Here is a 12,112-nt window from a genome sequence, read left to right on the forward strand (position 1 = left end):
CATCGGAAATAGTGGATCTAAGGATGTTTAGGAGTGTGGAAGTCTCGCGTACAGTCGTATGACACAAGTGGCACTCAATCACCTCACCACTTTCTGAATCCGTGAGTTCCACGGAGGGTCCCATTCTGCTTCCTCACGATGTCTAATGACTACTGAGGTCGCTGAAATGGAATACCCGGCAGCATGTGTCAGCACAATGCACCTAATATGATAAACGTATGTTTTTGGGGTGTTCGGATACTTTTGTTCCCAAAGTGTATCTCTGACAGTGGAAAACATGTACCGGTTTTGTTTTTGCTAAGACTGTACAGTAGACAATTTCCACTGGTGTTAGTAGGAGAGTAACACACAATAAATGTTTAGTAAACATGGGCTCTAAAATGAATACCTTAAGAACTATGAGCTCTTTTTCTGCTTCGCTACTTCTGCTCGTAGCTCTGAAGGTACGAGACGTGTTCTTTAAGTAAATACCGTTTTCGAATAAAAATAAAAGACGTAGATTTTTCTTAGCATATTTATTTTTATATGAAAGGCAGCACTTTAATCTGCTTTTCCACAGAATTCCCACTAATGTGAAGTCACTTATCCTGTCATACAACAAGCTTTCGAATACGATCCTCATAGAAATCTACCACCTAATTAGGCAACAACTGCATAAAGCATCCTCCTTGACACTTGATAAAACTCATCACATAACGTCGAAAGCGTTCTCTTTCACATTTTTATCAACTTTCTGCAGCATATCATCAATAAATACTGAAAGTCGCCCACTTAGTTCCTCATTTTGCACATTCTCAAAGCCATCTTTAAAAGCGCTCACCCATTTCCGTACAATTCCACCGCTCATAATGTTTTACCCATTCATTTCACTGATTTAAAGATGAATTTCAGTCACTTCACACCATTAGCACTAAGAAAACGAGTCACAGATCGTACTTCACGGGCTGCGGGATTCTCAATCGGAGGAGGCATTTCAAATACTCACAGACAAACGTAAATAGCCGAGTATTGGTGGTAATTATATAGAACAAGAAGATTAAAGTACTGGCTTTCATGTAAAAATGAAATTGCTTGGAAAAGTCAAATTGGTTCTTATTTAAAAATCATGTCTCGTATGTATTTCAGTGGCCGTGTTTACCAGTCATTTTGCTCCTTTTTCGGCCCATACTGCCACCTCTGGAAGTTGCCTATCCTACAATCTTAGCAACAACGGTACTAGTACATTCATTTCACTATCAGAGGTATCAGAACGATTTTCGCTCAGTCTTTGGAATCATCGTTTCCGGACCAGGGTCCTTTACTTAAAATTGATACATTTACCCTTCTGTATAAACTATGGAAGTTTGAACATCATCACGGAATCACTCGGTATACATCCGAATCTGTGTGCTACTCTACAATGCAAATCATTCCCACATGTCTTAACACTTGTCAGCGTAACTGAATTCAATTTTGATTGATTCAAACTTTGCACTTTAGCTATTTAACGCAAGCGAAATTCGCATTATAAAAATGACTGTCCTTATTTATAGTGATATACGCTAACCAGTTTTCTCTCCCCGCTCATTAACTGTATCTAATTCAGTAGATTAAAACAGTGAGCCGGACGTGGACAAGAGCCTGTGACTTTAGCCTTTTGCGGGCAAGTGGTCTATCAACTGAACTATCCAAGCACGATTCACGACCTGCTCTGACCGTTGCTCTTCGGCAAGTACCTCTTCTCCTACCTTTCTTCCAGGAATGCTAGTCCCACAACGTAGGCTAGGGAACTTCTCTGGAGCTTGGAAGGTAGGAGAAGAGAACTGTTGGACGTGAAGCTGTAACAGCGGTTCATGAATCGTGCTTGGATAGTTCTGTCGGTAGAGCTCTCGCTCGCGGGTGGCAAAAATCTCAGGTTCGAGTCCCGATCCGGCAAACAGTTTTAATTTTCTTGGAGGTATCATATCAGCTCACACCTCGCAGAACAGTGAAAATTTATTCAGGAAAGACTATCTTTACGATTGATTTGAGAGAAGCTATACTTCATGACATATCTGTGGACTGCAGTGTTTTTAGATTTCCTGAACAGACAGTTCACATTGTTCTTAGTACTGTATTTTCGCGATGCAAACAGCTGAAGTCTCGCACCATGTATACAGGCTACTAGAAGCGGCGAAAGCGTCTTGTGATACTGGAGCAAAAGGTTGTGATTACTAACTTCTTCTATTTATTGACATTTCGCAGATTATATATCCTTAGGCGGTACTTGCGTACAATTACGTTTCCTGTTGGATATTCCTGCCCCTATATAGCATGAAGTGATACAGCCATTAGCAGAACACTGTATTTCTGTAAAATCTGTAGTTGTCCACAACGAAACTATTTACGACCGAGTCGCCGTTCAGTTGTTAGAAAACGCTTTGAGGGAAGGCCATGACCAAAGATGTTTACTTCCAAGTCGGCGTACGTTTCAGTCAAAATATTTCTGCTAAATCCTTATTTTCCGTTCGGATCTCATCCGTATATTATCTCCTCCTGACGAAAATTTCTTCTGAGAATATGGTACTTGTTCCCTCCTGTTCCATATGTAGACTTTAGAGTTTATCTTCAAAGCTAACTGTACTCTGCTTACAAGCATTGAGGATTGCCCCACATACTTAACTGTTAGCACTGGCGCCTACTGTACGTCTTTATCGTTACAAATTATGAAACTCCTTCCCATCCGTCCAATATACTTCTATTTTTTATGGAGGGCATAGATAAGGAGCATTTTATTATTGAACACACAACAACTTTGTCCCGTGACTTCAGATTTCCAAATGCCTGCAACTAGCCTACTGAAGTTTCCCACTCCATCTGCCCGTGTCGTACGGGAGCTATGCCTCGTTGCAGATGTGCGCCTAAGACTGACATTCTCTATTATCTGCGAATATACCACTGTCTGAATCTCCAAATGGATAATTGCACAATACTGTATTCCGAGAAGACATACCCGAATCCCCGTAATGGAGATTTGAGCCACGGCAGTGGTTTTTTCTGATGTTTCCGAGTGGTCGTCGTTTTATATTGTACTACTGGAACAGTATCCATAGTTGACGAAATAAATCTCGGGTGAACAGCCTGGTATGAGTGTGCATAGGACACGGTCTTTAGATGGTCCAATTTGGAAGGAAGACCGTCTTTCGGAGGAACGGTTACAAGGAAGGGCAAATTCGGAAGGCTCTACATCCCACACCTGCAGCACCGGCGGAAACTGAGGATGAACCTCAGGAGGAGGCGGCCTTGGCTATTATTCCGTTTTGTGGGGCCTTATCCCGAAAAATTGGATGCATTTTACATAAACACCACGTCAAATCCTTCATCCGTCCTCGGAGCAAAACCAAGAGCCTTCTTGGTAGTGTCAAGAACAACCTCCGTCTACGTAAATCAGGGGTGTATCAGGTACCTTGCCAATGCGGAAGTGTATATATGGGTCTGACGATTCGTACCATTGAGGACCTACGCCGAGAACATTAACGGCACACTAGACTGCAGCAGCCCAGTAAGTCGGCAATCGCTGAGCATTGCCTGTCGGAACTCCATAGCATGGATTATAACCAATCCAAAGTCCTGACACAGAATTCCAAATACTGGGACTGTGTCCTCAACGAAGCCATAGAGATTAGAGTAAGGGAGCCACAACTAAATCGCGACAGCGGTACATCCTTAGCAAGGTGTGAGAATCCGCGATCACCCAGATTAAGAAGAAAAAGGATATTTCCCAGAGTGTACCGACTTCGGGTGAGGAGGCAAGAATAACGAGAGCGGTGCCGGCAGACCCTCCTGAACGAGAAGACCTAAGACGCAGCGCCCAGACGGCGGGAGAACGGACGCTGTATCTGGTCCGCGCGCGGGGCACGGACCGCACCGACTCATAGGAAGCGCCTGAGGGAGGAGCGAGATCGTCCTATTCATACCTGGCGCCGGCCCACCGCCGGTCAGAACATCAGCGCACCTGATGATGGCAACGTGGTCAATTGCCGAAATATTGTGTCCTATGCACACTGATACCAAGCTGTTCACCCGAGATTTATTTCGTCATAAAATACTCCTGGAGAAATTGAAGGAGCGTATCCGTAGTTTTTTATTGTAATGCGTTTTATGTTATTTGCGAATGAAGTGCAATGCTGGCACAGAAAAAAAATGTGGATTAACGGCAACAGTAAACTAACCTGAAATGCAAGTCCACCGAGCGAGGTGGCGCAGTGGTTACCACACTGGACTCGCATTCGAGAGGACGGCCATCCTGGTCTAGGTTTTCCGTGATTTCATTAAATCATTTCACGCGAATGCCGGGATGGTTACTCTGAAAGGGCACAGTCGGTTTCCTTCTGCATCCTTCCCTAATCCGAGCTTGTGCTCCGTCTCTTATGACCTCGTTGTCGACGGGACGTTAAACACTAATCTCCTCCTCCTCAAATGCAAGTCTTGCTAGTGCATCGTACACAGAAGAGTAAACAGCAATTCTCTGTTTGTAGTAGCTCAAGGAAGGATTGACAACCGTCTAACGACACCTTTTGCGAGATTTGAGTGATAGTACCGTTTCCTTTTGAACGTCATTATCTCTAAAAGATTGTAAAACAATGTTAGTAGGGACATAGTGAATGCGATGTTAATATGTCAGAATCTTAACGTCGTATAAAATGACCCTTTAAAGCAACCACGTGTAGTGCACTGATCTCCTTACATTTACGGGATATTTAATCACGCCCATACGAGTTTGTACTTCATGTCTAGTATCTCTCTCAGTCTTCTCCTTGTTTGCAGCAGCCTCGGAGCACTAAATTGTAAACGATTTGCGTACTCGTGTATTAATATTGGATTCAAATTTTCAGATATTAAATATTAAATATTAAATAAATGATTAATAATTTAAGAAATTAATGGAGGACAAATAATATTATTATTGCTTTAACAACATATATTTTAAGTACGGCATATGGTATTCTAGAATTCTTATTTCCAACATACTCTTACGTTTGTCTAAATAACGATTACCGCTTTCATTCAAATTTTAAACATCTTCAAATCCATTGTAGTCGCAGAGCAACCCGTTACTTTTATGTGCTACTCTACAGCGGTATCACAATTAATTTTTGTCGCTGAATTCATGTACAGCTGATTGGAAGACTATATATAATTCTTATGAGGTGCGTCCAGAACACAAGAATGACACAATAAAATCTGCCGAAGTGTCGAGTTTAGCATGTTACTGCTCCACACGAGACTTCAGCTGATATCCTTGTGGTATCCTCTAGATTTTGACGAATGCTCGCGGTACTAGAATTTGAAGGTCGTCTGGTGCCTGTTGATGAGACTACATATAGTGTATGTAAGTTTGACGTGATGTTAAGTGAGGGTATATCCGCTATACCTCATTATTATTCTAACATTTTGTATTGCAGTCTAATGTCGCATTAGTCTGTATAACGATTACCGAGTTTTTCAGATTTTGAACACGTTCAGATCCGTCGTAGTCGCAGAGAAACCGGTCAGTTTTATCTGCTGTACGCAGCCTTCATAATTCTCCTTTCTAATTCACGACTTTTCAATATATGTGCCCTAGAGACTTTTGGCAGCTGCGCGTAGCACATAAAAGTAACGGATAGCTCGGCGACTACAGTGGATCTGAGGACGTTTAAAATTTGAATGAAAGCCATAATCATTATTTACACAAATGTAACAGTATGTTGCTATTCAGAATGTTAGAATACTATATGCCATACTCACGTCGATTTCGAATTAACTAAGTATCTAAATAAATTTTGATACTGACTTGTGGAAATATTGGCAGCAGTACTAAAATAAATTGGACATTTCAAAACGCCCGTTCACATGTCCTATCGACAATGGATTACTTTCTGCGGTGGCTCCCCGTAAAAGTGATAGGCAAGAAATGACGAGTCTTGTAGAGTATTTGTAACAACCGTTGTCAGACTACCTCTTCGACTATTCTGTTGCCTACAGTTTCATTGACAGTAGCTCCGTGTGTCACCTAACAGAAGAGCGATGAATGTGTGCTTGTGTTCGTACGGTTACAGATTTTCATGTACGGCATAGCTGGAGAGAAGCTGACGATGCGAGTCCGAAGCCTCATGTTCTCGGCGATGCTGCGCCAGGAGGTGGCCTGGTTCGACGACAAGAACAACAGCACGGGAGCGCTCTGCGCCCGTCTCTCCGGTGACGCTGCCAGCGTTCAGGGGGTGAGTACGAACTCACTCGTAACTGAAGGGGTGCAGGCGTTCCGAGCTCGACTTCGTGTTGTATAATTCCACAGTGCATTAGCAGTCTTATGATGTCCTCAGCTTACTCTCTTTTCTGTGAAAACCTTTATTATGGTTTTTGTTTTATCTAGATAACCCAGCGTAAGGGATTACAAAATTCTACGTATTACTACTGCAAAACAATTCCTTACTACTAACTACACCTGTAGCTACCTTATCCTCGATGGCTGGTACTCGTGAATATTAATGCTTACTTTTTCTATATTTGTACTCCTAACTCCTACAGTGACTACGCATTATACAGGGTTGTCGGAAACAGAATGAAAAGCTTGTAAGGGTGTTGGAAGATGGGTTGTGGTCGGAAATGGTTGTTAAGGGAAAAAAATCGTTACGTTGGGCCCTATCTGAGTTAATTAGCACTGAAGTTAGCCAATCATGCCGTTGCGCACACAAATACAGGCGGCCCTCTAGAGACAGTGTCGCCAAAAGTGTTATTCGTTTGGTTTCCTAAAACCGAACAAGAAAGCGATACCAAAATTGGACATGGGACGGTAATAAGGATCGAATCCGAGCCACAGCCTGAGCAGTCTCTTGCGCTGTCATCTAGTCTACGAGAACAACTGACAAAAATTCTGTCTGACGGCCTGCTTGAATTTGCGCACTCAACGGCCTGATTGGCTAACTTCAATGCTAATTGGCTCAGATAGGGCGCAACGTAACGAATTGTTTTTCTGAATAAATATTTCTTGTCACAACCTTCCATGTAAGGTCATTACAAGCTCTTCTTTCCGATCACACAGTGCTTCTTCCAGTTCGTCACAATTGTACAGTGGTTTCAGACAAACTCTTCCCTGTATCAGATTTATGTCATGACGAATAGGTACTTCCAGGTGGACAACTGTTAACTGTAAACATGGAGGTGTCAATAAATTATAACATTTGTGGACCATCAGAACACCACGTTTGGTTGAAGCTGAACAGTACTAATCATGCAATTAATTTTCGCTTGGAATAAACGTTCGCATGATGGTTCTCATAAAATGAGTCTCTCTTTTCTGTTTACAGTTTTATTGTAGTTACAGCACTACTGGACATGAAATTCTTTCTAAAGTACTGTGCTTGAAACCGGTATCCCTATTACGCAGAAATGCTGTCAGTAAACAATCTTAATTTTTCACCAAGTGTTCAGCACATAGATACAAAGTTTTAAAGCAATGAAAGCTACGAAAAAACCCAGTACTTTTCCCTATCGTTAATAATTACAACTTACTACTTGTATCTAGGTATCTGATAGGTCTGGAGTATAGTAATGTAACTCACCTTAATATTAGAATGGGATGCTTGTAGCTGAAAATAAATGTCCGCAATGACGTGTTTCACAAAAGTAAGGGGTAAATATGCCAAGCGCGAAGTTCAGCGTAACGTTGCTTTAGACTTGTATTTTTATATGGAATTCCACGTGCCAATAGAAAGTTGGGCGGTTATTTTTGCGAAATGTTTGATTCTAAACTGACACTGGCAACATGGTGAAAAAAAAAGTTGATCAAGGATTTCGAAATTTGCGAGAAGGGAGTATTGTTCGTACTACCGGGTACACATTTCTGATGTGAGGACAAAGCGAAAGGTCGTCGGTGTGGCTTTGAAAGACTGACAGTCTTCAGATAAAACTGCATTTAGTTTGCTACATAGCGTTTTTTTATGTCAAGTATTTTGTCAAATGATTTTTAGTGAGCAGATTCTACCGCTGACTTGCGTTTTGGAAAGATCTGTAAGATACTCATTTATGAATGTCATGGATCCAAGACGACATTCTGAAAGAAATTACAATTTATGTAGGAACATCCTTAACTCACTCAGAGAAAGCCGTATCGGATGGCTTCATTCGATTTTTTTATTTATTATTTAATTTTTTCGAACAATAGCGTCTGATCTATTTTTTTTATTTGTTAGTCATATTACTGGTGAGATCGGATGCTGCCATAATCACACATTGTAATTAAGGTTACAAATAACACAATGATGCAAAGTGTTATATAGTGTCGAACATAAGGTTAACAACCAACTTCTTAGGATTAGAGTATGTGTCTGGAGAAACGAACTGAGGTTGGGAACGCATGTCCGAACACGTCATCCAGTGGAACTTTCAAGCTGTAGGAACATACGACTTTTGCTAGGCTACTCTTCTGCAACATGCGTGAATTTGTTCAGAGAGCGATCGCAAGCGGTATCACATTGGCCCTAACAACACACAGTTCGTCAGTTCCTTAGATGGCGTCGAACGCTGCACGCCTAATACACTCCTGGAAATTGAAATAAGAACACCGTGAATTCATTGTTCCAGGAAGGGGAAACTTTATTGACACATTCCTGGGGTCAGATACATCACATGATCACACTGACAGAACCACAGGCACATAGACACAGGCAACAGAGCATGCACAATGTCGGCACTAGTACAGTGTATATCCACCTTTCGCAGCAATGCAGGCTGCTATTCTCCCATGGAGACGATCGTAGAGATGCTGGATGTAGTCCTGTGGAACGGCTTGCCATGCCATTTCCACCTGGCGCCTCAGCTGGACCAGCGTTCGTGCTGGACGTGCAGACCGCGTGAGACGACGCTTCATCCAGTCCCAAACATGCTCAATGGGGGACAGATCCGGAGATCTTGCTGGCCAGGGTAGTTGACTCACACTTTCTAGAGCACGTTGGGTGGCACGGGATACATGCGGACAACGATGGGTTCGATAACGGTTTGGATGTACCGTGCACTATTCAGTGTCCCCTCGACGATCACCAGTGGTGTACGGCCAGTGTAGGAGATCGCTCCCCACACCATGATGCTGGGTGTTGGCCCTGTGTGCCTCGGTCGTATGCAGTCCTGATTGTGGCGCTCACCTGGACGGTGCCAAACACGCATACGACCATAATTGGCACCAAGGCAGAAGCGACTCTCATCGCTGAAGACGATACGTCTCCATTCGTCCCTCCATTCACGCCTGTCGCGACACCACTGGAGGCGGGCTGCACGATGTTGGGGCGTGAGCGGAAGACGGCCTAACGGTGTGCGGGACCGTAGCCCAGCTTCATGGAGACGGTTGCGAATGGTCCTCGCCGATACCCCAGGAGCAACAGTGTCCCTAATTTGCTGGGAAGTGGCAGTGCGGTCCCCTACGGCACTGCGTAGGATCCTACGGTCTTGGCGTGCATCCGTGCGTCGCTGCGGTCCGGTCCCAGGTCGACGGGCACGTGCACCTTCCGCCGACCACTGGCGACAACATCGATGTACTGTGGAGACCTCACGCCCCACGTGTTGAGAAATTCGGCGGTACGTCCACCCGGCCTCCCGCATGCCCACTATACGCCCTCGCTCAAAGTCCGTCAACTGCACATACGGTTCACGTCCACGCTGTCGCGGCATGCTACCAGTGTTAAAGACTGCGATGGAGCTCCGTATGCCACGGCAAAGTGGCTGACACTGACGGCGGCGGTGCACAACTGCTGCGCAGCTAGCGCCATTCGACGGCCAACACCGCGGTTCCTGGTGTGTCCGCTGTGCCGTGCGTGTGATCATTGCTTGTACAGCCCTCTCGCAGTGTCCGGAGCAAGTATGGTGGGTCTGACACACCGGTGTCAATGTGTTCTTTTTTCCATTTCCAGGAGTGTACATCACCGTAGAGACCGCTAAGCGCAGAGGTGGCAGAGGCAACGACGTACAAATTCTTGTTACTGCCAGTGAGGTTTCCTAATGACCGGGCATTTTAAATTAGAGACACTGAAACATGGTTCGGTGGCATCTCCGTAAATGGACTGCTACCCTCGGTAAAAAGACGAGGGCTAATAGAAATGCTTGGGTAACAGAAGAAATATTGAATTTAATTGATGAAAGGAGAAAATATAAAAATGCAGTAAATGAAGCAGGCAAAAAGGAATACAAACGTCTCAAAAATGATATCGACAGGAAGTGCAAAATGGCTAAGCAGGGATGGCTAGAGGACAAATGTAAGGATGTAGAGGCTTGTCTCACTAGGGGTAAGATAGATACTGCCTACAGGTAAATTAAAGAGACCTTTGGAGAGAAGAGAACCACTTGTATGAATATCAAGAGCTCAGATGGCAACCCAGTTCTAAGCAAAGAAGGGAAGGCAGAAAGGTGGAAGGAGTATTTAGAGGGTCTATACAAGGGCGATGTACTTGAGGACAATATTATGGAAATGGAAGAGGATGTAGATGAAGACGAAATGGGAGATAAGATACTGCGTGAAGAGTTTGACAGAGCACTGAAAGACCTGAGTCGAAACAAGGCCCCGGGAGTAGACAACATTCCATTTGAACTACTGATGGCCTCGGGAGAGCCAGTCATGACAAAACTCTACCATCTGGTGAGCACGATGTATGAGACAGGGGAAATACCCTCAGACTTCAATAAGAATATAATAATTCCAATCCCAAAGAAAGCAGGTGTTGACAGATGTGAAAATTACCGAACTATCAGTTTAATAAGTCACAGCTGCAAAATACTAACGCGAATTCTTTACAGACGAATGGAAAAACTGGTAGAAGCCGACCTCGGGGAAGATCAGTTTGGATTCCGTAGAAATGTTGGAACACGTGAGGCAATACTGACCTTACGACTTATCTTAGAAGAAAGATTAAGAATAGGCAAACCTATGTTTCTAGCATTAGTAGACTTAGAGAAAGCTTTTGACAATGTTAACTGGAATACTCTCTTTCAAATTCTGAAGGTGGCAGGGGTAAAATACAGGGAGCGAAAGGCTATTTACAGTTTGTACAGAAACCAGATGGCAGTTATAAGAGTCGAGGGGCATGAAAGGGAAGCAGTGGTTGGGAAAGGAGTAAGACAGGGTTGTAGCCTCTCCCCGATGTTATTTAATCTGTATATTGAGCAAGCAGTAAAGGAAACAAAAGAAAAATTCGGAGTAGGTATTAAAATCCATGGAGAAGAAGTAAAAACTTTGAGGTTCGCCGATGACATTGTAATTCTGTCAGAGACAGCAAGGGACTTGGAAGAGCAGTTGAACGGAATGGACAGTGTCTTGAAAGGAGGATATAAGATGAACATCAACAAAAGCAAAACCAGGATAATGGAATGTAGTCAAACTAAGTCGGGTGATGCTGAGGGAATTAGATTAGGAAATGAGACACATAAAGTAGTAAAGGAGTTTTGCTATTTAGGGAGTAAAATAACCGATGATGGTCGAAGTAGAGAGGATATAAAATGTAGACTGGCAATGGCAAGGAAAGCGTTTCTCAAGAAGAGAAATTTGTTAACATCGAGTATAGATTTAAGTGTCAGGAAGTCATTTCTGAAAGTATTTGTATGGAGTGTAGCCATGTATGGAAGTGAAACATGGACGATAACTAGTTTGGACAAGAAGAGAATAGAAGCTTTCGAAATGTGGTGCTACAGAAGAATGCTGAAGATAAGGTGGGTAGATCACGTAACTAATGAGGAGGTATTGAATAGGATTGGGGAGAAGAGAAGTTTGTGGCACAACTTGACTAGAAGAAGGGATCGGTTGGTAGGACATGTTTTGAGGCATCAAGGGATCACAAATTTAGCATTGGAGGGCAGTGTGGAGGGTAAAAATCGTAGAGGGAGACCAAGAGATGAATACACTAAGCAGATTCAGAAGGATGTAGGTTGCAGTAGATACTGGGAGATGAAGAAGCTTGCACAGGATAGAGAAGCATGGAGAGCTGCATCAAACCAGTCTCAGGACTGAATACCACAACAACAACAACCCTCGATTTGTTGCTCAATGCATTCTCCATAGCCCTTTCGTCCGTGTTGTTTTGTTATATCCTGCATTAAACTGCCTGTCACAATGTTTAAAAACTACAGGCGT

General features: G+C 43.4%; 1 protein-coding gene across 1 annotated transcript in view; it reads left to right on the top strand.

The window, feature by feature from the left end:
• The window catches only part of LOC126174874 (ATP-dependent translocase ABCB1-like), a 204,596-nt gene that overhangs the window by 138,280 nt on the left and 54,204 nt on the right, over positions 1 to 12,112 (top strand). The window contains exon 15 of the mRNA XM_049921286.1: positions 6,060 to 6,221. Within this exon, the coding sequence (XP_049777243.1) occupies positions 6,060 to 6,221 (162 nt within the window). The remainder of the gene's footprint in view (positions 1 to 6,059; positions 6,222 to 12,112) is intronic.

Source organism: Schistocerca cancellata, chromosome 3 (assembly GCF_023864275.1).
Source record: "Schistocerca cancellata isolate TAMUIC-IGC-003103 chromosome 3, iqSchCanc2.1, whole genome shotgun sequence".
NCBI classification, from domain to species: domain Eukaryota; kingdom Metazoa; phylum Arthropoda; class Insecta; order Orthoptera; family Acrididae; genus Schistocerca; species Schistocerca cancellata.